The sequence below is a fragment of the Oryctolagus cuniculus genome, chromosome 15 (genome assembly GCF_051225735.1).
Source record: "Oryctolagus cuniculus isolate XC-2025 breed Fujian yellow rabbit chromosome 15, ASM5122573v1, whole genome shotgun sequence".
NCBI lineage: Eukaryota > Metazoa > Chordata > Mammalia > Lagomorpha > Leporidae > Oryctolagus > Oryctolagus cuniculus.
In genome coordinates, this window is record NC_142881.1 from 89354714 (window position 1) to 89382459 (window position 27746).

At 49.6% G+C, this 27746-nt stretch overlaps 2 protein-coding genes across 23 annotated transcripts in view; one reads left to right on the forward strand and one right to left on the reverse strand.

Annotated features, from left to right (window-relative positions):
- The window catches only part of HNRNPF (heterogeneous nuclear ribonucleoprotein F), an 81948-nt gene that overhangs the window by 3490 nt on the left and 50712 nt on the right, over positions 1-27746 (forward strand). For 4 of the 19 annotated variants that reach the window (XM_089313689.1, XM_089313691.1, XM_089313690.1 and 1 more), the window contains exons 2-4: positions 7109-7242; positions 8775-8834; positions 14538-16630. In XM_089313689.1, the coding sequence (XP_089169815.1) occupies positions 14594-15841 (1248 nt within the window). In that variant the 5' untranslated portion in view covers positions 7109-7242; positions 8775-8834; positions 14538-14593 and the 3' untranslated portion in view covers positions 15842-16630. Of the gene's footprint in view, positions 1-6536; positions 6750-7108; positions 7243-8774; positions 8835-11081; positions 11227-14537; positions 16631-27746 lie in introns of those variants that run through there. The other 15 variants (XM_089313695.1, XM_089313696.1, XM_089313694.1 and 12 more) reach the window with 7 other exon arrangements.
- FXYD4 (FXYD domain containing ion transport regulator 4) lies at positions 22716-27580 on the reverse strand. Of its 4 annotated transcripts, none has more exons than XM_089313700.1 (8): positions 27216-27258; positions 26194-26254; positions 25351-25383; positions 25236-25259; positions 24717-24791; positions 24601-24637; positions 24317-24354; positions 22716-22836 (listed from the first exon to the last, which is right to left on the reverse strand). In XM_089313700.1, the coding sequence occupies exons 1-8, from the start codon at positions 27219-27221 to the stop codon at positions 22826-22828; spliced, it is 285 nt and encodes a 94-aa protein (XP_089169826.1). In that variant the 5' UTR covers positions 27222-27258; the 3' UTR covers positions 22716-22825. The 4 variants fall into 4 exon arrangements, with proteins under 4 accessions (XP_089169826.1, XP_089169828.1, XP_089169827.1 ...); XM_089313702.1 differs by lacking the exons at positions 22716-22836; positions 27216-27258 and adding exons at positions 24082-24225; positions 27456-27580; XM_089313701.1 differs by lacking the exons at positions 22716-22836; positions 27216-27258 and adding exons at positions 24082-24225; positions 27444-27575.

Sequence of the window (27746 nt, forward strand, 5' to 3'; positions counted from 1 at the left end):
ACTGGATATGCTTGGTTAGTATTTTTTCAGGGGTTTTACAAGTGAGCTCATGAATTAGATTAGCCTGTGAAATTTGGTAAAGTAATTAAAAAACGTAGGGCAATGGAGAGAGAATTCCAAGTTGATTGTATGTCTAGAAGTAAAATGCAGATCAAAACAACGGAGCTTTGTAAGTTAATCTATCCAGAAGGCCTTGGACTGAAAAATTATTAATGCAAATAATGGGTGGTATTTAAAGTTATATTTTATTCCTCTCGTTCATGCCCCATTTTCAAAACTTGTCTTTTAATACAATACTACAAATTCCTGTCCTACTGTCTGTCCTTACGAGTCTAACTGAACACGTGCACATTGCTGTCACCATTCATCTTCCCATCAAGGCCCTGTTGTGCTTTATGATGTTTGGTCAGGATAGTGCTGTCCACTACAATTACGGTATGAATGACAAATGCAGATTATTTCAAGCTGGAGCTAGTTAGTATTACATAAAATTTAAGCCTTGTAAACAGCACAATTCTGAAGTGTTTAGTATATTATGAAAGTTGTAAGATCACCACCATTGTCCAATTCCATGATATTTTTCTTAAGATGAAGCACTCCTGCATTCCTAGTGTAAACCCACTTGCTTGTGATAGATAATCCTTTTATTTTGCCAGATTCTTTTTGGTATTCTATAGTATTTTGTTGGGAATTTTTTCACACACAGATATACATAAATATATAGACGTGTGTGTATATATATGGTTTAGTGTTGGGGTATTAGTCTTCTAGGGCTGTCATTACAAATTAAGGCAAGATAGCTTAAACAACAGGTGGCTTTGCTTTTATTTCTCTGAAAGGCAGAGACATCTTCCTTCCACTAGTTTACTTCCCAGATGCCTGCAACATCCAGAAGCCAGGAGCTCCATCCTGGTCTTGGACATCTGTGGTAGAGACCCAAGTACTTGAGCCATCATCTGCTGCCTCCCAGGGTGTGCATTAGCAGGAAGCTGTGTCGGAAGCAGAGAAGAGAGGGTTCTGTCCCAGATACTCAGTGTAGGATGTGGGTCTCTCAGGCAGTAGTGTAACCTCTGCTGTGACTCGACCTAACAAAGCTATTTTCTCAGTTCTGAGGGGTAGCAGTCTAAACTCAGGGTGTCAGTGAGAGTAGTTCTGAGACAGAAATACCATGTAAATAATTCCAGAAGGAGAAAGACAAATGGAAGCAAGAGAAGAGGTAAAGAATGGAAGAGAATTTTCCTAGCTTGAGATGAGCTGGATTTTCTAAGTTCTTCCCATTGGGATTTTTTTTTTTTTAAGTTTGTTTTATTTGATGATAGGTGAGTGGAGAGCAGAGACTGAGATCTGTCCACTGGGCCACTCCCCAAATGCCCACAACACTTGGGGTTAGGCCAGGAACTTGGCACTCCATCTGAATGTCTCATGGGTAGCAGGGACTAACCACGTTGAGTAGTGTTGTCATCTGCTTCCCAGGGTGCACATTAGTAGGAACCTAGAAGCAGGAACAGGCAGGACTTGAACCCAGGCACTCCATTAAAGGATATAGGTGTCCCAAGCCAGAGTCCTAACCATTAGGGCAGATGTTGTTACCTTTCTCCCAAACTCAGGATATTTTTAAGGGGCACAACCCAGGCGGATGCTGATAAAACTCCTACATTTAGAGAGAACTGCTTGTGAAAAGGTATGTACTTCAAATCTATGATTCTTCCCCACTCCATTAGTGTGTGTGTTTTTTAAGGTTTTTCTCCCACTTTATTTTCAGAAAACTTATCTTTTCAAGTCATTACTTATAAATTGAGAACTCATCTGTTTACCATCAGAAAGTTTGTATTCAATAGTGGAGGATGAGAGTTTTGTTTTTTGCCTTTTAAAACGTTTATGGTTTTGTTCAGCACTTCTTTTCCCTGAAACCTTCCTGCATCTGAGGTGCAGTATGGGTATTAGACCCTTCTCATGTACACTGTCCTCTTTTCCTCCTCCTTGCTCGCTAATCCACTTCCCCCAGGGCAGGGTGCTGTGGTCCCCTGAGCAGCAAACACAGTACAAGGTGCTGTAGCAATAGCTGTATGTAGCCACCACTGCACTTTTCCAGATGGTCTCAGGAGGAAGCTCCATCCCTCTTGGGTTCCCTGAGGACCCACCATCCTCATGGGCTGTGGGCATGTACCACAGGTCTCCATGAGCACAACCCTGAGCCTCTGAGCCTGTCTGCCCAGCTCCAGGGTTTGACTGTACTGCTCAGGGAAGAGGTACTTGGCAGTCATCTTCCTGTCAGTTGTGTTTTCCTTAGAGTATGTGTACACGTCTCTTATCTATGCTGGACTATTGCTTCCTGATATGGTGAGAGCGCTGCCAGTTAATACAAATGGTGAAAATTTCCCTCCTTTGAACAGATTATATCCATAGGGACAGAAATCTATTACCAGTCCTGCTTTTTATGAACATTTTAAAAGGAACTTCACCTGGTGTCTTTTTTTTTTCCCTGTTACCTCAGCTATCTTATCTTGATTCTTAATTTGTACAGTGCAGTCAATAGTGTTATAGAGCAACAGTTCCATGTTCTATGTTGGGTAAAAAACTGTCCCTTATTTAATTTCAATGCAAGGTTATACCCAGAGATCAAATTCACCTAGCTAAAATTTACCTAACATTACTGCTTTTTAGTAACACACAGCATTTGAGAAATAAACACTGAGAAAAACAGTATCACTATCTCTTAGTGAAAAGAGAATAGAAAGCTGCCTTCCTCTTGGATACGGATTATGACATATCCCCCATTGGGATATAAATGTCATAATGGAGTAAATAATTGAAATCTTACCAAGTGGTGATCCATCGGCAACTTCTTGGACCTTAATGGTTCTTAAGGTAATTTTGTTTATTGAACTTGGCATATGGTACAGCTTGGGTCAGAATTGTCTCACTTGAGATCCATGATATGGCCAAAAATATAAGAACAACTGCTTATGGATGCATGTATTTTATGAAGTGGGTCCAGACTTAGGTTGTATTCATGAGTCTTATGACAGCAGGTGATGGTCTTTACCAAATTGCTGGTGTGGAACAGACTTTGGAAGTGATTAAATCCAGTTCCCAGTATGATTTATAGCAGAAAGAAAAATATCTGTAACAAGCTAGCCTAAAGCTCTGTTTACATATATATTGTACCACCAAGGAGTTTTTCCTCCCCGTGTTTCTCATGTGGAAGACTGGCATGAACAGTAGAGAATACATCCCAAGTCCTCTTGTGACTTTAATGAGAACTGAGTATAAAAATTAAAAGATTTCGGGGGACAGCGATGTGGCGTAACAGGTTGAGCTGCCACCTGCAATGCTGGCATCTCATCTGGGCACTGTTCTGAGTCACAGCTGCTCCACATCCTATCCAGCTCCCTGCTAATGCTCCTGGGAGAGCAGCAGAACAAGGCCCCAAGTGCTTGGGCCCCTGCACCCACAAGGGAGACCCAAATGAAGCTGTTGGCATCTCTGGTTACTTGGGCCATTCTCCACTGCTTTCCTGGGGGCATTACCAGGGAGCTGGATCAGAAGAGGAGCAGCCAGGGACTCTAACAGGCGCCCATATGAGATGCTGCTGGCACTGCAGGTGGCGGCCTAACCCGTTGTGCCACACGCCTGCCCAAGGGCTTTCTTCTTTTAAACCTTAGATATTTGTGGAGGGGGAAAGTTCTTGTTCTTTTAGCATGGAATTCTGTCGCTCAGTTCTACCCCCCCCCCACACACACTCCCACCACTGCTCATGTTCTTAAGCTGTCACCAACTCAGAACTCCAGTCTAAGCTAAACCTCACTTTCCATTTTTTGTTCAGATCAAAATTTGCCATTATGCATTTGTGTGTATTCTCAGCAGCTAAGTCCAGCCTGTAGCACAGTGCCTTCATCTTGTAAATGCACAGTATTTCTTGGTGAATGAAGGCATCTGAGTTCGGTAATCACCTATTGGACGTCACTCAATCCTTTCACATTCTCCAGCTCCCACCAGTGTTCCTAAGCTTGTCTCATTCTCCCATTTTCATTCATCTGTTCTCCAACATTCATTTTCCAGGTAGCAGCAACACTGTTCTCTTCAGAGGCAAAATTCAGATCATGCTACTTTCAATTTTGAAACTTAAGTGAATTCCACCATCCATAGAATAGTCTAGAACACCAAACCTGGCCTTGTAGGCTACAAAGGACCTTCCACTGGTCTCAGACTATCGTTGCTGTTTTCTGTCTTGGCACTGCCAGCTCCCTTGGCTCAGGTGTAATGTGCAGGTTGTTCCCTCACCTAACAGGAGCCGTATCATGACTGATCAATAATTAACACTTGCCAGGCCTGAGTCAAACCAGTTAACGAAAGAAGGGATATGTAGAATGACTCCAGTGCAATAAATATACTCATATGAAGTTAAATAATAAAATGCCTGCCAATCCTAAATTATGTACTTCTGAAGAGATTTTTTAGAAGATTAATGTTTGTTTATATGTTACATGTACTTTGGAAAACAAGCCAAGTTCTAGTTTTCCTTCAGAATATGATTCATTTACCTTGAATACAGGAGTTTTTACTTTGTTGTTCGTTTTAAAAGAGACCCACATCTTCTATCCACTGGTTCATCCCCCAAACGGGCCATATTTTGCCATCCCAGGCACATGAGCACATGAGGAAGAAGCTGGATTAGAAGCAGAGCACCCAGAACTCAAAAATCGGTTAACCTGCCTCACAACAGGAGTTTTTTATTATTATTGATAAGCTTTATTTCATAAGTACAACTTTAGCAATATAGTTATTCGTCCTACTGTATCTGCTGTTATCTGTTTCTCATTTTCCTTTGGATGACTGGATTTTGACTCCTGAGAACCCTCATTCTCATGGGAGGAATAAGGAACTGGAGTTGGTAGCATGTGTTTATTTATTTTAAAGATTTAGTTGAAAGGCAGTGTGACAGAGAGAAATAGGTTTTTCCATTGGGTGGTTTACTCCCCAAATGGCTGCAACAGCCATAATGGGGCCAGGTTAAAGCCTGGAACTCTGGATTTCTCAGGTGTGTCCCAGGACCATGCACTTGAGCCATCATCTGCTGCCTTCCAGGTGCATTAGCAGAAGGAAGCTGTGGCCAAAGTGGAGCTGCTGGTATTGGCATTCCAAGTGGCAGCTCAGTCTAGTCTGCTGCACCACAAGGCCCACGCCGGGCGTTCATTGTACTCTTCACGTTGTGTGTCCACCTACTCCAGGTGTCCTGTTCTGTGTTAATGCACCTGGGAAACTGGACCTTGGCTCCAGGACTTCAGCCACTACCATCCAAGTAGGAGACCTGGACAGAGTTTCTCTTTTATGGATTAGGGCCTGGCCTAGCCCTGGATGTTGTGGCCATTTGGAGAGCGAACCAGCAGATGGAAGATGTTTCTGCCATTCAAATAGCTTTTTTGTAATATAAGTTGGGGATCATTTTTCTCTACATTCTCAACTACTTGTAGATAATTTACAAGTCCTATCGTTCACAAATTTGATCCACAAATATTTGAGGATGTATCTCTTAAAGGTAATAAAGTGAGGAAAAAAACCTCTTCCATAGCTCCCGACAGACAATACAGTCAGGCAGGTTGCAGCTCTTGGGATGCCGGCATTCCATGGGGGAGCAGCACCGCACTGGTTGAGCTCCGCTTGGCATTCCTGTTTCTGATACTACACCTGGGAGGCAGCAAACAAGAGCCTATTAAAAAGAACTTGGGTCCCTGCCACCCTGTGCCAGTTCCTGGCTCCTCCTGCCCTGGCTGTTGGGGCATCTGGGTAGTGGACCAGTGGAGAGGGGTCTGTCACTCTGCCTTTCAAGTAGACGAAAATATTTAGGAGAAGAGCCCTGTAGTTCTCGCCTGTAATACAAGTTATAGTCAGTGTTCAAATATTCTGTATTATGTCATTCTGATTCAAGAACCAGGTAGGCTCCAGGCATTGTGAAATCCTTGCTGTTAAATGCCGACTCCGTTTTCTCTTTGGGGCTGCTGTGTTCTTGCAGTGTCTCCCAGTCTGCATCACCATATTCTCATGTGTTTTTTCCCCAAGTCTGTCTGTTGGTAGTTATCTCCATTACCAGGCTGTGAAATTTTTTCTGAGTCGCACTGTGGAAAGTGTAATAATCACTGGAGACAGAAGTAGGAGAGTAACGAAACTCCATGTGCACATAGCCTGCTTCTATAAATTACGGCCCATCCTGCTTCATATCTGTCCACCCTCTTCTCAGGTTATTTTCAAACAGATTCGATAAGTGAGTATTTTTATCAGGGTTCAGGGTCAACAGAATTTATAATTGCTTGTATTACCGTAGTTGCCTTATAATTGCTCTCCAGTTGGAATTAGGAGTCAAGGTTCACAAAACATTGTAGGGTATAAATTTTAGCAACTGCTTTTTAAAATTGTGTGGAGTATGTAGGAGAATTCTGTGACCAAATGTACAAACGTAGGTCCGCTCGTGTCCGCTGTGGAGTTTGCCTGGCCCAGCGGTGACTGCGGTTCGGCGGGGCCGCGCTGCTCCGCCCCCCGGCGCTCTGGAGGGCGCTCGCGCAGCTTTCTCCTTCCCCCATTTCCTGCCGCTGCCGACCGCGCGGTCCCGGGCCGCACCTGCAAGCACGCGTTTTCTATTGGTGACATCTTGGCGGGCCGGCGGTGGCACTTCCTCCTCTGCACCCCGTGACCCACGTCCGGCTGCCGCCTCGGTCACGCGGCCTCTGCTTCCCGGAGCCCGGCCCCGAGCGGTGAGCCGCCACGCAGGGCCCCGCGGCCCGGCTGCTGGCCTTGTCTGCGCCGGCCATGCCGCCCCGGGAAGCCTGTCCGCGCGGCTGCCACTCTCCCACCCCCACCCCCACCCCCACCCCCACCCCGCGGGCCCGGGTGCGCTCTCTGCCGGCCGCGCGCGCCCCGCCCCCGCCCGGAAGCTCCCGCCTGATCCCGTGCAGGCCGCGGGCCGACCTTCCTGCCGGCCCGGCTGCGGGAGCGCCAGGTGGAGGCCGAGGGAACGCCGTCACCTTGTCTCCCGCTTGGCGGCGTTTCCCGCCAAAACGCGCTCGGGCGCGCGGAGAACGTTTGCCCCCGGCCACTTGAGTTTCCGTTTCAGGTTAAGAACAAAAAGATGCACCTGGAGTTTGCCTGGAGCCCTCTGCGCGTCTAAGCTCGGGTGGGATCTGGGGTCCTTCGCTGGAAGCCGCTCTTGCTGAATGCAAATAGAAACCAGGCCAGCTCTCCTCAGTGGTAAGTAGTAGGGCCGCGAGTCCGCTCCCAGCTCTCCGGAGGTTAGCATTCGCTTACAGAGCCGGTGGGTGGGGGGTGCTGGTCTCTGGTGGAAATGGCCCCTGTGATGAGTGAAAGGGGCCCACCCAAGCTGCTGTCCTGAACAAAAGACGGGTGGTGCCTAACCGGCCCTGTTTATCTTGATTGGATCTACCTGAAGGGAGGGAAAATCCAGTCTAACCAGTATCAGCTCAGTGTGGGGAAGAACCTATTCCATTGGGCTGCTTTTGAGCCCGGCTTGGATCTGGTGTTTGACTCTGCGTTTACCAAGTTTTCCTGAGTGGTGGATGTGTGTACTGAGATTGGAGAACCCTCACCCTAGAGCTCATCACCCAGTCACCTAGAGTAGTTCAAAGTCCACCGGCACGCCCCATACACTTAAATCAGAGTCTCTGGCGTGAGGGCCCCAGAGGGAGTTTGTTTTTTAAAACACTCTGAGGCAGCTGCAGAGTGCCCTGGGGTACGTGGTCATCCTGTGAGGGGGTTAACATGGGTCTGATTGCTACCCCTGAGAGGCCCCAGGTGTGGGTCTGCTGGCCCCTCTGGGACAACAAGGGCAGAGCGGATCCCCTCGGTAAAACGACTGAGGGATTATGGGTGTTTGAAGTTTCTTGAAAGACTGTTTTCAGAGAGCTTGAAACTGTACCATTTAGTTCTTCGGAGAATTCCAAGTAACTACAGTGCTTTCCATTTGTGGAGACACTCCACACCGTGTTGCCTCGTGTAAGAATTGCAGGAAGTTTCTAAGATAAGGCAGATAATATTATCTCTTAAGACAACAGGCTCAGCAAAAATTGACTTTCCCAATTTCACATTTCCAAAGGTTAATCCTCAACAAGTATTCCCTAAACTTCAGCTGGTCTGCAGGCTGTATCATGGAGCTGTTGGTGATTGTAGTGTTGGTAATTTTTTGATGCCGAAAAGCTTATTTCTTTTAAAAAATACGATTGTCAGATCAAATACAGTTCACAAGAAAATGAAACTGTTTTTGAGCGTCTCCACACTGCCCCTAGAGGGATTCTTGTAAATGGCAAGTCACAGTGAACAATTCCTAGCAAACAGCCTTGCCCTTGGACCCACCGGGGTGAAGAGCAGGCAACTGCCCTGGTCTCCCGGGGAGACTGAGCACAGGCCCAGTGGGGTCAACCCCTGCCTCTGGCGCTGGAGTTTTAAATTTCATTCTCTGCATTTCACCTTTTTCCATGCAGAAACTCTAGAGTTAAGTCTCCTCAAGGCCTAAGGGTGTGTTTCTCTCCTGTGGGCCTCTGTATTACCCTATGAAAAGATAAGCTTCCCTGAATGCTTTTAGGGAGGGCGGTATTTAATTGTCAACACAATGGCTATCAAGGGCCATTGACAGTGCCTCAGGCAGTCTTTGCCTGCCTATGCTGGAGAATTTTGGAACTCAGGAACTCAGAGCCCACCCCTGGAGGCCTGCTGTACTGAGTGTGGGGATCTTAGGACGGAACACCAATTTATCTCTGTCTTTTCAGGACAGTTGGTTACCTACCAGAGGTGTCTCCTACTGAAGATACCCTTGGCGATACTCTAAGGTGAGTAATTTTAAGAAGTTACCTATGTTTTGTTATATATGTTTTGTTGAGAAGGAAATTTTCATAGGATCCTGAAGCAAAAGTAGTTTTTGGTGATAATATAAAAATCTTTTAGATGGGCTTCGCAGGGCTCTTTTAAGCTGTTTGAGTTAATGAGAAGACAATAATGAGAAACAAAATGAAACTGATTTTGTAATTAAAAAACAAGCAATGAACATTTTAAGGGTAGATGTGGGTTTAGAGGAAAAGTGCTTTGTCTTCAGAGTGGAAATCACTTTGAAACATCTGCAAGGCACTACCAGCAGGCATTTTAAGTAATTCTTAGGAAATATTTGTGTTCTTCCATGCTTATGCTTTTAGCCTAGTTAGGCTGCTGCATTCTTGAGGAAGGTGTTGACCCCACATGACTAGTTAATCCCTTGCTAATCTTAGACCTGCTGTGTCTGGTCTTTGCTGAGGGTGGGGTCTCAAAACAGGCCCAGAGTCAGTTGAAAGTTGGGTCCTGTAGTATGGCATAGACCCCTTTTCAGAAACCCCAGCTGGGGTACTATAGGAGGGTAAGGTCACCACATGATTAGTAGAGAGTGGGAAGGCCCTTTGGAAAGGGGGTGGTGTTGATAGGAGATGAGAGGGATTTAGCTGGAGCAGGTAAGGCGGTCTATTTGGAGAGAGCATTACTGTGTGCGTCAAATCCCTAAGGGAGCCTGCGGTACTCTAAGCACTAAGGAGAAAAAAAGCAACGTGAGTTAGACTGGAGAGTATTGCCTGAGGACTTCCACATGAGACTGACAGAAGTGTTTAAGTGATTGAGTTGGCTATTGGGTTTCAGCAAGGGTTTAATCTTACTGTTAACTCACCTTGCTTGGGGATTTTATTTATTTATTTTTATTTTATTGATTTTTTTTTTTTCTTTGCCAGGCAGTTAGAGAGAGAGAGTTAGAAACAGAGACAGAAAGGTCTTCCTTCTGTTGGTTCACTCCCCTAATGGCCACTACGGCCAGCGCTGTGCCAATCCGAAGCCAGGAGCCGGGTACTCCCTCCTGGTCTCCCATGCAGGAGCAGGGACCCAGGCACCTGAGCCATTCTCCGCTGCCCTCTGGGCCACACAGCAGAGAGCTGGACTGGAAGAGGAGCAACACAGGGATTAGAAAACAGGGAGCCAGGGTGCTGGCCCTTGTTTCGGGATTTTAACAATGAAAACATAGCTTCATACAGGTAGTGGGAAGGAATATGAGAAATGGAGAACTGCAGGAAGCAGGTGATAATTTGATAATTCACATTAGCAAGGACCTTTTAAAAAGATTAATTGATTTGAAAGAGAGAGGGAGAGACATCGTCCATTTGCTGGTTCACTTCCTAATTCTCTGCAGTGGCCAGGACTGGGCCAGGCTGAAACCAGGTCTCACCTGTGGGTGACAGGAGCCCAGACACTTGAGCCATCTTCTGCTGCTGCTTTTCCCAGGCCATTAGCAGGGAGCTGGGTCAGAATTAGAGCAGTTGGAACTTGAACCAGCACCCATATGAGATGCCAGTGTTGCAGATGGCAGCTGTACCTGTCATGCCACAAGGCCAGCCCCTTGAAAGGAACTGTCGTGCCATGCAATGTTAGTGACTCCGTATAACACAGTGAGAAGCTCGTACCAGCATTCTTGGCTTAACAATCGTTGATGGGATACTACTATTAGATGGTCATGCCAAATTGTTGTCTAAAGTATGCTGAGCATGTTGAAGGTGGGCTAGGCTGTGATGCCAGTTAGGCTAGGTATATTAAATATGTTTTCAGGCCGGCGGCGCCAGCACACCGGGTTCTAGTCCAGGTCGGGGCGCTGCATTCTGTCCCGGTTGCCCCCTCTTCCAGTCCAGCTCTCTGCTGTGGCCCGGGAGTGCAGTGGAGGATGGCCCAAATGCTTCGGCCCTGCACCCGCATGGGAGACCAGGAGAAGCACCTGGCTTCCGGCTTCAGATCGGTGTGGTGCGCCGGCCACAGTGGCCATTGGAGGGTGAACCAACGGTAAAGGAAGACCTTTCTCTCTGTCTCGCTCTCTCACTGTCCACTATGCCTGTCCAAAAATATATATATATATGTTTTCAACTTAGGATAGGTTAATTGAATATGCCACGATTGAAGAAGAGGAACATATTTAGGGGATAAAGGTTACTGTGGAGAATGGGATTACCCAGTAGATTGAGTTGATCTGATTTGAGTACTCTGGATAAGTTCAGGAATTAACTTCTGCTTCTGTCTAGAAACCTCCATGTGCAGGGAATGTCATTTCATGGCATAATTTGGAATGCAATACAGGAGGCATGCTAAGTTCCTATGGCATAGAACTGTCTGGGACTTTGGAAATCAAAGGCAGGAGCCCGGAGGTCATCTATTAATAGTCTTTCTGTGAGTATATAATCTATCTAGGAATTAATGGGAAAACCAGAAGTTACATCATAGGAGCAAAGGAGGAAGGATTTCCAGAAAGGAATAACTAATTTGTACAGTAGGAGCACTTAAGACAGGTAAAAACTTCCACTGTTTCTCTCCAGAGAACTCCTTGACTTGGAAGGATTATGCCTTAATAGTGAGAGTGGCGTATTGGGTGGCAGTAGAGGCCATTTGGGTTTTATGGGGAAAAAATGGAAATGAGCAAGTAACTAGGCAAGGTTGGCAGAGAGAAGACATGTGACAAGATGGGCTATTACTCGTGAACGTGGAGGATTTGAGAGGGCAAGAGCTGTGGTAGAACTGTAGGTGGCATTGAGGGCCTGTCCAGGCTTGGTGACCCTGGTTAAATTAATTCCCACTACAGGGACAGCTTTTCCCTCCAGGGGACATTTGGGGGTGACAGACAATTTTTTGGCTATCCTAATGGGAGAGGCAGGAGTGCTACTGCCTCCTAGCTGGTCCAGAATGTCAGCCAGCAGTCCTGAGGCTGAGAAACCCTGACCTGGAGGGCACCATTTGCCAGCCTGTGTATAGCTGAGCCACTTAATAATATAATGTCAGCTATTTGGAATCTTCGGGACTCTGGTGTTTTACTGAGTGCACAGAATAAAGGAGTTCCATTTACCGTGTTTATTACCGTGGAAAGACTGAAGTGATGCCTGGGATCTAAGCTGTACCATATGGAATGAAGAGAGAAGATCGTGGTAGAGGCAGGAGCTGGGGTTGCCACAGTGCTGCTCTTAGGCTCAGGGATTCACTGGTGCCTAGGGAGGCTGATGGGAGATGGTGAGATCATGGGAGCTGGAATTCCTGGTGGAACTAGTGGTGGAGTGTGGATTATTCTCAGGAGTGTTCACTTCTCGGAAGGATGACTGCACTGCTGGGCTTGGGATCCATGCCTGTCCACTTTGAGGTGCTGGACAGTGTGCTGCTGAGGACAGTTCTGAACTGGGCGAAGAGGGTGTTAGAGGAGCTTTGTCAGTGAAGTGGCCCCTGGGGAAGCCTGTGCTGCTAGGCGGCTGCGGCCTTCAGAGGGGGAAAATGAAGAGTGTCTCCTTTATACTTTCATCTCCTTCCTAGAGCCTACCCCATCCCCTCCCATCAGCAAGGCCCTCTCTTACTTGTGCTCTGTTGGGAGGGGAACCGTTTTTCCTGCCCAGGACCATTTCAATATTTAAGCATTCACATTCCATACAAAATGTCAACTTGAAAATTGGCCTGCTGTATAGGTTTCTTGAATTTCAAATCCTGCTTGCACTTTGCTTTGCCAGGGTGAGACTATAACCTGTCTACATACTTCTCATGCTTCAAGCCACTAGATGACTTACATTACCTAAGACAACTGTATGTAAATAGCTCTACTCTTGGGGGAGCAGGGTTTGTGTGTGTTCAGTACAGAGGCAGTGTTTTCCAAGGTGAGTTGAAGCCATGGATGCAGAGCCCCCAGATATAGAATTATGCCTTTAAACACTGACACTTTGAAGTGACCAGGCACTGTATGAGAATTTTGTCACACACAATAGCCACGTCGAATTTTAAAGTTACTGTTCATGATAGGTCAGAATGGCAGCATATCATTAACTGGGCTTTCATGTTTATTACAAACTTGATTTTCCTTTTAAGTTATCAGTATCTGTACTTGTGTAGTGACCTACACTTTAATGTTGTTGGCCACCGGTTTAATGGCTACAGCTACTTGAGATTGATTTCCTGGTGCCAGGTGTCCCATGCACTTCATGACACCCTGTCCGGAAGGACATCTTCCAGACCTGTATAAATAAAGATGTTGATTTCCTTCCAGATATCTTCAGTTCTTTAACAAAATGTGGCAGTTCTAATTTTTTTTGCCCCATTTATATATGTAATATATATATATATTTGAATATGAAGCATACAGTTTAGTTTCTACATCTGTTTGTAGTACACATATACAGTATTCTTGAAGTGGACTTGTCTGCTTGTCTGCATTTGTCTTTGGTTTTGGTTTGACCTCATACTTGCCTGACATTTTGATTGAATTGATAATTTAGGAACAAAGTTGCACCTCCTTAGACTAGAAACCATTGCTGTGTTTTGTGCACTCTGACTGATGGGAACACTGATTCTTAGTCTGTCTAAGACTGTCCTAGTCTGACAGTTTCTGTCCTGTTTCCTAGGACTTCTTAACACAAACAGGCAAGTTGGTTAAATCTGAGGTCCACAGTTTGGCCCGGGGGCAGGGGAGGGAGGTCTTCACAAGTGAATTACATTTCATGGTAATAACTGGAGTAAGTGTAAATCTAACAAAGTACACATGCTCTGCCTTGATTAAAATTTAGATTTGCTCTATGTTCAGAGCACCAAATTTCTTTGTATCACTAAGAAAACCTGAATTAAATCATCTGTAAACTCTGAACAGTTCTTGTATCATCCTGCCTTTCACTTTACTGACACAGGAACAGATGGGTGCTTCAAAGAGTTCATGATAAAAGAAGGTATGTTTATTTTGATGCAAGAAAAGGTTTTGAAATACATGGCAGCACTTTTCATACTATGTATTTTTCATTCTGGTTTGAAGAGCTCCTCTTAAGTGGACAAATCTTTCTACCAGATTAAGTATACGTTAATAATTTTCCATGAATTTTCTGAAGTTGCTGCAAACATTCCATCTGTCCAGTTCTGAGAAATTGACCTAGTCTTTGTGAATATTGTCTCCAGAGTCATTCTTTTCTTCTGAAGTAGTTGCTCGGCAGAGTTTACAGATAATTCAGTTCATGGTTTCCTGGTTTCAATCTGTTTGAAAGGCAGACACACCAACTGAGATCTTAGTATCACAAAGCACCCATGACTGCTGGGGTCGTTGCAGGCTAAAGCCAGGATCCTGGAACTCTTGCTGGGTCTGCCATGTGGGTGGTAGGGACATAAGTACCCAGGCCATCGTTTGCTGCCTCCCAGGGTACTATTAGCAAGGAGCTGGAAATTGGGAGCAGTGCTAGATGTCAAACCCAGGCATCCAGTCATTATGGCATGCAGGTGTTAAGCAACCTAACTGCTGGGTCAAATGCTTGCCCCCTCTAATTCATTTTTGTTCATCCATAGGGTGCTCTCAATATTTTGAAAGACATGGCATTTAATCTCTCTTGTCTTACACATTTCTTAATGTCTTCTGTTTCATTCATCCTTTCTTGTCCGTAAGATGGAGAAAACAGTATTTCTGCACATTGTTGTTACACATATTAAGTGAAAATGTTATGTAAAATAGTTCTTGCTCTTTTTTTTTTTTCCAGCCATAAAAAGACAACTTGCACCCAAGTTTGTCTGACATCTACCCTGTCAAGTGTCCATGATGCTGGGTCCCGAGGGAGGTGAAGGCTTTGTGGTCAAGCTCCGTGGCCTGCCCTGGTCCTGCTCTATTGAGGACGTGCAGAACTTCCTGTCCGACTGCACGATTCATGATGGGGCCGCAGGCGTTCATTTTATCTACACTAGAGAAGGCAGGCAGAGTGGTGAGGCATTTGTCGAACTTGAATCAGAAGATGATGTCAAAATGGCCCTGAAAAAAGACAGGGAAAGCATGGGGCACCGGTACATTGAGGTGTTCAAGTCTCACAGAACCGAGATGGATTGGGTGTTGAAGCACAGCGGTCCAAACAGCGCTGACACCGCTAATGATGGCTTCGTGCGGCTTCGAGGACTCCCGTTTGGATGCACAAAGGAAGAAATTGTTCAGTTTTTCTCAGGGTTGGAAATCGTGCCAAACGGGATCACTTTGCCTGTGGACCCCGAGGGCAAGATTACAGGGGAGGCCTTCGTGCAGTTTGCCTCTCAGGAGCTGGCAGAGAAGGCGCTAGGGAAGCACAAGGAGAGAATAGGGCACAGATATATTGAGGTATTTAAGAGCAGTCAGGAAGAAGTGAGGTCATACTCAGATCCTCCTCTGAAGTTCATGTCTGTTCAGCGACCTGGGCCCTATGACAGGCCTGGCACAGCCCGGAGGTATATTGGCATTGTGAAGCAGGCAGGCTTGGAGAGAATGCGGCCTGGCGCCTACAGCGCTGGCTACGGGGGCTATGAGGAGTACAGTGGCCTCAGCGATGGCTACGGCTTCACCACTGATCTGTTCGGAAGAGACCTCAGCTACTGCCTCTCAGGAATGTACGACCACAGATATGGAGACAGCGAGTTCGCAGTGCAGAGCACCACCGGCCACTGCGTCCACATGAGAGGGCTGCCATACAAAGCGACCGAGAACGACATCTACAACTTCTTCTCTCCACTTAACCCGGTGAGAGTGCATATTGAGATCGGCCCAGACGGAAGAGTGACGGGCGAAGCTGATGTGGAGTTTGCCACCCATGAAGAAGCTGTGGCAGCGATGTCGAAAGATAGGGCCAATATGCAGCACAGATACATAGAACTCTTCTTGAATTCCACCACAGGGGCCAGCAACGGGGCCTACAGCAGCCAGGTGATGCAGGGCATGGGGGTGTCCGCGGCTCAGGCCACCTACAGTGGCCTGGAGAGCCAGTCAGTGAGCGGTTGTTATGGCGCTGGCTATAGTGGTCAGAACAGCATGGGTGGATATGATTAGTTTTGTAGAAGCATTTGAGTTAGTTTCAATCAAATTTTCAGAGGCAGCCAGCAAGCAGTGAAAAAGCAGTTATTACCCTAGAGGAAGCTGTGGGACCCATTTTGCACCATGAGTTTGTGAAATCTGGATTAAAAAATTACCTCTTCAGTGTTTTCTCATGCAAACTTTTCTTCTAGCATGTGATATTGAGTAAACTAAAACTATTTTCCGCTTTTCTCGATTAACATTTTAGTAGTATCCTTCCGAGTGATGTTATCTGAGTTAAAGTAGTTTAAGTATGTTAAATTGTGGATCTTTTACACCACACCACAGTGAACACCTTGGGGAGATGTACTTTTTTGGAAAACTCAAAGGTGCTAGATCCCTAATTCAAAGAGAAACATTTCTCATGTTTGTTCATTCTAGTTTCTATTTTCATTTAAATCTTTTAGGTTAAGTTTAAGCTTTTTAAAAGTTAGTTTTGAGAATTGAGACACAATACTAATACTGTAGGAATTGGTGAGGCCTTGACTTAAAACTTTCTTTGTACTGTGATTTCCTTTGGGGTGTATTTTGCTAAGTGAAACTTGTTAAATTTTTTGTTAACTAAATTTTTTTCTTAAAATAAAGACTTTTTCACAATGACTGGCACAGATTATCTGCTAAGCAAAAAAGGTGGCAAAACTGGGTGGTTGAAAGGAATTCATTTTAATCGTAATGTATTTTGGTGTGAATTTAAATTTAGTAAATCTATGATCTCCCTTATATTCTTACAATGAGGCTAAAATAAAAGTCTAATAAAAGATGAAACATGTGCATGTTGGAAATGGTGACTAGAAACACACATCCTGGGGCATGTGAAATAGCAGCCCAGAGCCCCAGCCACCTGTGTGCGGTGTTCTGAATCGCTTGTGATACCCTCTGCTGGGCCCTTCCTCAGTGGTGGAGTACCCATTGTCCATAGCTTACGGAGCTTTAGTGACCACTGTGTGTGTGATTCTGAGGCAGCTGGTCACAGTCTATGTCCCAGCTGTGTTATAGAATGTGCCTGTTGGAACTCTTCTTACCCATGGGGCATGATCTGGGCTAGCAACATTGGGGTGCTGTAGGCAGCATGATACCAAGCTTGACAAAACTGTTTTCAAATTGCCACAAAGAAAGTTACCTGCTTAGCAGTGGAACAAAGCAGCTCTGTGTAGCCTATGAGCAGTTACATACACTGAAGAAGACCATCAGACTTTAAAAATGTGAATGGCATCGATTTTCTAAGCATCCTGTGCTAAAAAACTTTGTCCTGGCCAATCTTGAAAGTGTTTTTTTTTTTTTTTTTTCTTTTTTTTCTTTTTTTTCTTTTTTTTTTTAAAAAGGTCTGTAAGTCTGATACCTTCCATCTGTATATTCACTCCCAGATGGCCTCCATGGCCAGGGCTGGGCCAGAGTGAAGCTGGGATCCTGAAACTCCTGGATTTCCCACATGGGTGGCAGCAGCCCAAGTACTTGGGCCATTGTCACCTTTCAGGTGCTCATTCATTTCCAGAACAGAAGCATCTTCAGATCCAGAGGCCTTCAGAGAACAGGAGAAGCTTGGCAGCATTTATATGTGATCAACACTGGTCCAGGTTGAGGGAGTAAGCCAAGTAGTCCAGGGCTGTTGGATGTAGGGTCCGAGGTGGCATGGATGCCAGGGGTCTCCCCAAACACCCCATTGTCAGAGGAAGCACAGGAGGGCCTGGTGACCAGTGGGTTCCTGTGCTAAGTGCCCAGTTATCGCCCCAAGCCAGTAGGAAATACTGCCCTAGGTCCCACACTTCAGTCCCCGGTTTGTGAAGGGGAGGCATTGTCTATCGGAGAGGAGGAGTAAGGGGAGAAGTGCTACAGGCATGTGACTTGGGAGGGTGGGGCTACATGGGGTCCCCCCCAGCTGGGAGCAATGTGCAGGAACTTGACCTGACCACAGGTGCAATTTCTAACAGTAAAGATGACCATGTCCCCAACGGCTAGGGAACTACTGACCTAGTGAGAAACCTTTTCCACCGGCATCAAGCAGGAGATAACCGCCTCAGACACACGCCCCTTCTCTGGGATGCTTTGCTCTCTGGAGTCTGAAGTGCCTTTGACTAGACCGCAGTGATACACTGCTATGGTGACATGCTTGATTAGACTTGGTGAGGCTGGAGTAAGGGAGAGTGCTGGGTCCAGTGGTCTTGAGCAGGGATCTGGCCTACTGCCCGTTTCTGTGAGTAAAAATTTGATGGTACCCAGCTGTGCCTACTCACATTGTCTATGGCTATGAGTGCCACTGAGAGGGCTGACAACTTCATCAGAGACCACGTGGCTCACAAAAGCTAATCATGTGTACCAACCTGAGACCTTGGGCATTGCTGGGTTGATTGTTCCAGGGTGAAGGTCAAGGTGTTGCATGTTGCAACTGAACACAATGAAAAAGGCATGGTTTGGGGCAGCAATGTGGGGATTTGATAGCTGCTTTTATGTGTGAAAGCACCACTGCTTTTTAAAGGTTATCAGGTAACCCGATGGCTGCAGTGATCTGCCAGCCGTTTCTGCAGCCTGCTGCGAGAGAGAGCACGCCTGGTCATAGGGGTTCCTGCGTTTGTAAACGGTTTCACATGGTGAATCAAGGCCGAGAGAGAGAGAGAGGCCTGGTTACTATTGAGAAAGCGGTGCCTGGGCACCCTGATCCCACAGAGCTGGTTCTGGAGCACAGATCGGTCAGCAAGACTTCCCTGAGCTGGGTGCTGGCAGACGCTTCTGGTTATGAGGTCCTCGGAACAGTTGTATCTTGGAGAATTCTTAACACACCTTCTGTATTTACTCCTAAATATTTGATGACATGAGGATGCTTCAAGAAGTTTAAGGACAAATGGAACTGAAAGATAAATTCGGGGATGGGGCAGGTGTTGTGCAGCAGGTTAAGCCACCCCATGGTCGCCTGTATCCCATTCCTGCTGATGCGCAGTCTGGGAGGTGTTAGGTGATGGCTTAAGTACTCAGGTCCCTGCCACCCACGTGGGCCACCCAGATGGAGCTCCTGGCTCCTGTCAGGCCCCAGCCATTGCAGGTATTTGGGAAGTGAACCAAGTGTTCTCTGTCTCTCTGCGTTTCAAGTAAATAATTTTAAAGTATAATGTAATTTTAGCTTATCTTGAAGTCCATGCATAGTTTTTTTTTCTTTTCTTTTTTAAGATTTATTTACTTGCAAGGCAGAGTTACAGAGAGAAATCTTCCATCCATCCCCTGGTTCACTCCCCAAATAGCTGCAATGACCAAGGCTAGGCCAGGTTGAAGCCAGGAGCCAGAAAATCCATTCGAGTCTCCCACATGAGTGGCAGGGGCCCAAGCACTTGGGCCATCTTCCGCTACTTTCCCAGCCAATTAGCAAGTGGAGCAGCCAGGACTCAAACCAGCATTCATTCATACGGGATGCCAGAGCTGCAAGCAGTAGCTTAGCCTACTGTGCCACAATGCTCACCCCCTCCTTTATTTCTTTTCAAAGACTTGTTCTATTTATTTGAAAGAGTGACATGTGGCAGGGATAGGGGTCAGAGGTCTACCCATGAGTTCACTCCACAAATGGCCACAATGGCTGGGGTTGGGCCAGGGCCAGAATCCTGGAACTCCATCCAGGTGTCCCAAGTGGGTGGCAGGGGCCCAAGCACTTGGGCCATCTTCAGCTGATTTCCCAGGTACATTAGCAGGGAGTTGGATTGCAAGTGGAGCAGCTGGGACTCGAACCAGCACTCAGATGGGATCCCGTTGTTGCAGGGTTAAGACCCACTGTGTCATAATGCCTGCCCCCATGCATAGTTTTTTCAAAGTACACATTTTTCATCAATTTTTTTAAAGTTATTTTTTATTTATTTGTAAGGCAGAGTTACAGAGGGAGAGAGATCAATTTTCCATCTGCTAGTTCATTCCCCAAATAGTCACAACACCCAGAGCTGGACCAGGCAGAATCCAGGAGTCTCTTCCTGGTCTTGCACATGGGTCTTGGGCCATCCTCCATTGCTTTCCCAGGCACATTAGCAGGGAGCTGAATTGGAAGTGGAGCAGCTGGGACTTGAGCCATTGCTGGCAATGCAGGCGGTGGCTTTTGCCCACTGTGCCCCAGCGCCAGCCCCATACCCCGCATATTTTATTGAATGTTTATTTATTTCCATCTACTTGAAAAGCAGAGTCTCGCTCGCTCACTTGCTCGCTTGCTCTCTCTCTCTCTCTCACACACACACACACACACACACACAGTGAGAGAAAGATTCCATCCAGTGATTTATTCCCCGAAATCAGAATCCCAGAAATCCATCTGGGTCTCCCACACAGGGGGCAGGAGCCCAAGCATTTGGACCATTAGCTGCTCCCTCCCAGGATGCATTAGCAGGAAGCTGGATCCTAAGCAGTGTAACCGGGATATGAACTAGTACTCGGATGGGGGATGCACCAGCCTAACTTTGACAGCAGAAACCTGCCATTATAAACGGTGTCTCTTCGCTTGCTGAGAGTATGCTGTGGGAAGTAGAAACACAATGGATTTTTACTGATTTGAAAGGTAGACTGAAAGAGATTGAGAGGCCGGCACCACGGCTCACTAGGCTAATCCTCTGCCTTGCGGCGCCGGCACACCGGGTTCTAGTCCCGGTCGGGGCACCGGATTCTGTCCCGGTTGCCCCTCTTCCAGGCCAGCTCTCTGCTGTGGCCAGGGAAGGCAGTGGAGGATGGCCCAAGTGCTTGGGCCCTGCACCCGCATGGGAGACCAGGAGAAGCACCTGGCTCCTGCCTTCGGATCAGCGTGATGCGCTGGCTGTAGCGCGCCGGCCACGGTGGCCATTGGAGGGTAAACCAATGGCAAAAAGGAAGACCTTTCTCTCTCTCACTGTCCACTCTGCCTGTCAAAAAAAAAAAAAAAAAAAAGATTGAGATATAGAGAGACACCCTATCTGGGGGTTCGCTTCCCAGGTGCCCGTGACAGCCAGGGCTGGCCCAACTAAAACTAGGAGCCAGGAACTCAACCAGTGCAGAGCTCTCACATGAACGGCGGGGACCCAACCTTTGAGCCATCAGTGCTGCTTCCAGGAAGAATTGGGAGTGGAGCCAGGCCTTGAACCCAGGTGTCCCAGTATGGGTGTGGGCATCCCAGGTGGCACCTTAGCCACTTCAAACACCTGCCCCCGAGGGGCATCTTAGCTGCGGTACCAAATGCCTGCCCCAGGATGGGCTTTTAAATTCTGACCTTTGTGGTCTTGTTAAATTCACCATCTTAATTTACATTTAGGACCACTGCCGTTTTCACATGCCTGGTCATTTCATTTTAAATGATGATAGGTTTACTGATTTCTTTCCAATCCTTATGAGTGTGGAAGTGAAGCCTTCCTTGCCCTTTCCCTGCTTCTGATGGTAGCCGGAAGTCCTTGGGATTGTTTGATTTGCAGAGGCTTTTTTTTTTTTTTTTTTTTGACAGGCAGAGTGGATAGTGAGAGAGAGAGAGACAAAGACAAGTCTTCCTTTTGCCATTGGTTCACCCTCCAGTGGCCGCCACGGCTGGTGCGTTGCAGCTGGCGCATCGCGCTGATCCGAAGCCAGGAGCCAGGTGCTTCTCCTGGTCTCCCATGGGGTGCAGGGCCCAAGCACCTGGGCCATCCTCCACTGCCTTCCCGGGCCACAGCAGAGAGTGGGCCTGGAAGAGGAGCAACCGGGAAAGAATCCGGCGCCCCAACCAGGACTAGAACCCAGTGTGCTGGCACCGCTAGGTGGAGGATTAGCCTAGTGGGCCGCGGTGCTGGCCATAGAGGCATAATTCTAATCTCTGCCTCTGTTGTCACATGGCTACCTTCTGTGTCCAAATGTCTTCCTTTTTAAACGATTTACTTACTTGAAAGGCAGAGTGACAGATATCTTCCATCCACTGGACACCAACAGCTGAGGATTGGCCAGGCCAAAGCCAGGAACTCCATCTGGGAAGGGGTCTCTGGAAGCCTGAAGAGAGAGTCTCCTTCCAGGGCTCCTCACCCTTCCCCATTTCAAGGAGGGAAAGAGGAGAGCTTGTCTCCCTGGGGAATCAGCCTCACAGCTTGGGGCTGACACATCCAGCCTGTGCCCTCCCCCCCTGCTGCCTCCCCATCCATAGCTGGTCCAGCTTCCTGGACTCCCAGCAGCCAGGAGCCACAGGCCAGGGCACCTCGCGGCCCACCCCAGAATGCTCCCTGTCAAGACCAGGAGGACCGTGGAAACCCACAGGAAGCAGCGATTAGCAGCCAGAGGGTGGAACAGCCCTGTGTGTTAACAGGTCTGCACCAGGAAGTGGACCCATGAGACGAAACAGCAAGGCGGGTGTGGACGATGGTGATCATAATCCCCTCATCCCAAACTGGACGCCCAGGCTGCAAGTCGGGGAGGCACGGGCGGGTTCCGTTTCCCCAGCAGGGGGCGCCTCCGTGGTCTGCAATGTGGCTTCCTGCCACGTTGGCTCCCTCTACACCCTCACCCCTCACTGGCCAGCTCAGGGCAGTGGGTGAGCTCCTGGAACCCTGCCTTCCTCCTGCCACGCCCTCCTGTGGCTGCCAAGGTGGTGGGTCCCCCAGCGCAGTGGCTCCCACCCTGAGGGGCTCTCCCGCAGGGCTGCACCTGCCTCCTCTTGGAGCTCATCACCCGCATTCCTCGTTCCTGCTGCCTTTCTTCTGCTCCTTGGTAGAGGCCATTGTCCTTCCTCTCTGGTCTCTCACCTTCACCTCTTTAAAAAAGATGTCTTTGCCTTTTTTTTTTTTTAAGATTCATTTATTTGAAAGACAGAATGAGAAAAAGAGAGGGACAGAGAGGGAGAGACAGAGACACACACAAGGAGAGGTCTTCCATCTGCTGCTTCACTCTCCAAATGGCTACAATGGTCAGGGCTGGGTTAGGTTGAAGTCAGGAGCCAGGAGCTTCCTCTGGGTCTCCCATGCGGGTGCAGGGGCCCAAATACTTGGGCCATCTTCTGCTACTTTGCCAGGCGCATTAGCAGGGAGCTGGATCAGAAGTGGAGGGATGCAAGCACAGTGCTTTACCCACCACAGCGCTGGCCCCAAGATGTCTTTATTTGAAAGGCAGAGCCACAGAGAGAGAGGGAGAGACAGAGACAGAGAGATCTTCCATCTGCTGGTTCATTCTCCAAATGGCTACAACAGCCAGATCTGGGCCAGGTAGGAGCCAGGAACTCCATCCTAATTTCTCACATAGGTAGCAGGCCCAAGCACTTGGGCCATCACCCACTGCCTCCCAGGAGTATTAGCAGGGAGCTGGATCAGAAGCGGAGGAACCAGGCTCTCAGATAAGGGACGTGGGCGCCCCAAGCCATGGCTTAACCCTGTGCCCCGCACACCTAACTGTGCTGCAGGGAGCAGCAGAGACAGTGCCAGTGAGGCCCCCTGGGAGTGCTGGGGTTTGGGCAAACCAAGGAGCTCAGATCTGCATGCAACACCCCTGTGCAGGGCTACCTGGGACGTGGCTGTAGCCCAGTTTTACAGCGTAGTCGGGGAGGAGGTCTCATCGGTTGGTCTGAGGGTCAGATGGGGTAGGCTAGGGCTTGTCGGCGAAGGATTGCTGTGTTTCCTGGGTTGTGTGAGCACTGAGTGGGTGTGGGCGCTCGGCAGAGGGCAAGCCTGGGGGTCATGAAACCTACAAGATGGCGTGGGTAGCTGGGCTGTCAGGGCTTTCGGGGTCCCTAGAAGGGGTGGGAGCTGTGTGGCTTTTTTTTTTTTTTTTGACAGGCAGAGTGGACAGTGAGAGAGAGAGACAGAGAGAAAGGTCTTCCTTTGCCGTTGGTTCACCCTCCAATGGCCGCCGCGGCTGGCGCGCTGCGGCCGGCACACCGCGCTGATCCGATGGCAGGAGCCAGGTGCTTCTCCTGGTCTCCCATGGGGTGCAGGGCCCAAGCACTTGGGCCATCCTCCACTGCACTCCCTGGCCACAGCAGAGAGCTGGCCTGGAAGAGGGGCAACCAGGACAGAATCCAGTGCCCCAACCGGGACTAGAACCCGGTGTGCCGGCGCCACAAGGCGGAGGATTAGCCTAGTGAGCCGCGGCGCCGGCCTGTGTGGCCTTTTGATAGAAGGTTCTGGTGTCTCACGAAATGTGAGGATCCCTGAGTGGGGGAGGGGCTCGCCGGAGTGGGAGGTGTGAGAGATGTGGGTGGGGGTGGGGCCTCCAGGGACACACACACCCTTCCCCCACCCCGCTGCCTCCCCCACAGAGGCTCACAAGGCCACGGGAGGGATGGGTGAGATGAATTTAATGTATAAATAAAGTTTGGACAGCACTGGGAGAGAGCAGGGCAAGGCGTGGGGCAGGGCTTGGGGGGGGAGGTGCAGTCATCTGACGCCTGATCCAGTCCTGTGCTCAGCGGCTGGTGGCAGAGCCTGAGGGGAATGGGGGAGAGGACAGGTCCACTAGATGGGCAGTCCCTACACAGACACGCCCCGGCCCCCGCCCCGCAGAAGCCCAGCTCACCTGGAGTGATGAGAGGCCTGGCTTTCTCAGGCAAGGGGCTAGAGAAAGAGTGACATCCCATTAGCAACAAACTTCCCCAAGGTTCCCCAGTGCTCCTACCCGCCCCACACCCGAGGGGACACACCTCCTGGCTATGCCTCCACCAGCTGGCATAGGATGCCAAGGAGCAGAGCTGACCCTGACATGAGGCCACGCCTACCCTCCAAGACCCTAGGACCTTACCCCCCAATACTGCCTCCCCCACCCCAGCAGGAGGTGCACACAGTAGGGCACCTGTGCCTTACCTGTGGTCTGGGCCGCGCTTGCGTTTGCATTTGCCACCTGGGAGGGGGCAAAGCCAGGTCACCACTAGCCAGTGCCAGAGCCCCTGCAGCCCCCAGCCCCGCCCCCCGCCACTCACTCAGGGCCATGGCGATTCCAACGATGCACAGGAGCCCCGCGAAGATCATGCCACCCAGCTGCAGGCTCTCCCAGTCTGGGGGCACACAGAGAGTGAGCTGGAGCCAGCCAGGGCCACCACACGCAGCTGCCTGATTAGGAGCACCTGCTCGGGGCACAGGCTGCCAATCCAGGAGCGCCCCACCCCCACCCCGTGGCTGTCTGGAGGGGCGAGGCCAGGTGGGAGGCACAGAGAAGTGAAGGGTTTTGAACGTGCTCTGAGCGGCGCCCTGAGCAGAGGCGGGGGGATGGCAGTTGAGAAAGGTCAAAGGTGAGATATCCGGGGGCCCAGCTCCCAGCCCTCCAAGCCCTTACTGCCTGAGTCTTCCTGAATGTCCTGTGGGCAGCCTGTGCCCCGCTGCAGTGAACCTCCCACAAAGATCAGGTTTAATCCTGGCTCCCTGTCATGTCTACACCACCCTCCAGAGGTCCAGGACAGGCAGGCCAGGGCAGCTGGGCAGTGGGGGACATTGGCGCTTACCATAGTAAAAGGGATTGTCTTCATCTGCAGGGAGAAAGAGAAAAAAAGAATCAGGACCAGAGTCAGGAAGGCAGGGTGTGGGGTCTTAGAGGGGGAAACGCAGGTCCTCACTCACCCAGCAGGTCGTTGGCATCCGAGGCAGGCAGGCCTGGGGGCAGGGGAGAGAAGCAGAGGAGGTGGCCAGAGCCCCCAGGTCAGCCCGCTGAGGAGGGGAGGGGACCCTCTTTGTGCCTTTCCCCAAATTGCATATGCTGAGAATTTCACCTTCTGCCCTAGGCTCTTGCCTCTTGCTATCATTCTTGCATACTGGGAGGGGTTTCAGTATCTTTTTACCCTCTTTTTTTTTTTTTTAAAGATTTATTTATTTATTTATTTATTTGAGAGGCAGAGTTACAGAGAGAGGGAGAGAGAGATCTTCTGTTGTTCATTGGTTTACTCCCCAAGTGGCCACAACGGCAGGAGCTGGGTCGATCCAAAGCCAGGAACTAGGGCTTCTTCCAGGTCTCCCATGTGGCTGCAAGGGCCCAAGCATTTGGGCCATCTTCTACTGCTTTCCCAGGCTTGTTAGCAAGGCATGGGATCAGAAGTGGAGCAGCTGGGCCTCGAACCGGCACCCATATGGGATGCCAGCATTGCTGGTGGTGGCTTTACCTGCTACGCCACGGCTCCAGCCTCCTTTTCACCCTTTCTTGAGACGTTTCCTTCCAGGGCCTGGCTACTTAGTCTTTGGAATAAACAGGGATAACTCTTCTGCTCCTGCCTTTTCTACTGTGCAGGACTGAGGAACCGCTGGAAGAATTCTCCCAATACCACCTTCTACCTGCCTGTCCTCCCACTGAGTCACAATAAAAGCATGTGTAGTGGACACTGGGCACCTCTAGGAGGCGCTGTTTGGCCTCCTCTGCCTTGGGTGGGGGTGGAGGAAGGTTCCACCTAGGGGCTGGGGGAACTCACCTACCTGCCAGTCCCAGGAGAAGGGCCCAGGTCCCTCGGTCCATGTCAGCGCTTGCAGGGCGGGGCTGTGGGGGAGTAAAGGGTGGGTTCAGCAAGACGAGACGGGTGAGGGGCAGAGCCTGGCATTGGTGAGAGTTGGGGTACAAAACCCAAGGGAGCACTTGCTAGCTTGGAATAGTGACAGCTGCAGAGATTGGGGAATGGGGGGGCGCACGGGTGGGGGATGGGGGCAGTCAGTTCCAGGTAAGGGCACACAGTGAACGCTGCAGAAGCTGCAGTTGCAATCCTCCCGGACCCACAAGGAAGAGGCCCTTATCAGCTCCGGTTTGGTTTTGTTTTAGAGAAAATAAGGGAGCTCCAGGAGCAGGCAATGAGATTCCTGCAGCCAAGTGCAGTCCAGGGTTGGACCCGCCCTTCAAACCCCACACGAAGGGGGCTGGTCTTCAGCCCCCCACCCCACTGTTCACAGAGGGAGTTAGGCTTGCTGTGGCTGGGGTGCGGCTTCCTCCTGTCCAGCGCCGGAGCTGCAGAGAACCCAGTGCTGCTACTGCTGCTGCAGGGAGAACCAGCAGCAGCGCCCAGGACCCTGCTCCAGGCAGCCCCACATTCCACTGGGAACCACCCCCCAGCCCAGGCCCTTATCCCCGGAGAGCTGGAGATAAGGTGCCCCCCCACCCCCACCCCCGTCAACTTTCTGTGTGTGGGCGGGCAGTCCTGCCAAGGGTTCAATGCCCAGGCCATCGTCACTCTCCCAGGGCCAGCTGGGTGACTCGCTGGGCCCCAGGGTCCAGTAAAACCAGGACAAGCGAGATAAATTCAGGGAGCTCCTGTTTGTCAGGTTTCATGACCGTGCCTAAGGCAGTGAACACATCCACAAACACACGGCCCCAGGGCTGCGCTTCTGAGCCTCCTCCACCCCGGGGTGGGGGGCTTGTGGACTCTGTCAGCCCCCACGGAAGCTGGCCTGCCTCTGTTCTTGGTCAAGTCCGCCCCGAGTTCCCAGATCACGCGGGTCCCAACTCCTACCCACATTATTCCAGGTTGCTGTTCAGGTGTCTTTCTGCCCCCCAAGACCCAAAGCTTCCAACCGCAGAGGGCTTCTGCTGCCACTTCCTGTCCTCAGCCCCACCCCCCAATAGGCACCTCTTCCTCAGAACCCCCTCCCGGGGGGCACCCCCACCCCCACCCCTTCTAAGACCCTGAACTCGCCCTCTCCACCCAGTAGTCTCAAAGCCCTAGCAGATGCCTGCTCACCTGAGCGCTCACCTGGGGCTGCAGGGCTGTGGATGGCCCAGCCCAGGTGGGTTCGCTCTTTAAAAACCCCAGGCGGCCCCGCCCAGGGCCACACAGCCAGCAGGCTGGAGGGAGCTGATCAGATTCCTTGAACTCCTGCAGCCACCCTCCCAACTTGTTCTTATGGACATGGCCTGCCTCCACCACACCCAGGGCAGGGCAGGGCAGGGCAGGGCAGGGCCGGCTCCTGGCCAGGCCAGCTCAGAGCTGAGGGATGAGCAGAGACGGGGAGCGGAATGGACTGGCCTGGGAGCCCCTCTGATC

What these genes read in the sequence shown, in the direction of transcription:
- FXYD4 (XM_089313699.1), bottom strand. An exon ending in GGATGCCAACGACCTGCTGG is followed by an intron (nt 25,260 to 25,350) that starts GTGAGTGAGGAC and finishes TTCTCCCTGCAG; the next exon opens with ATGAAGACAATCCCTTTTAC. An exon ending in TGGAATCGCCATGGCCCTGA is followed by an intron (nt 24,638 to 24,716) that starts GTGAGTGGCGGG and finishes GCCCCCTCCCAG; the next exon opens with GTGGCAAATGCAAACGCAAG.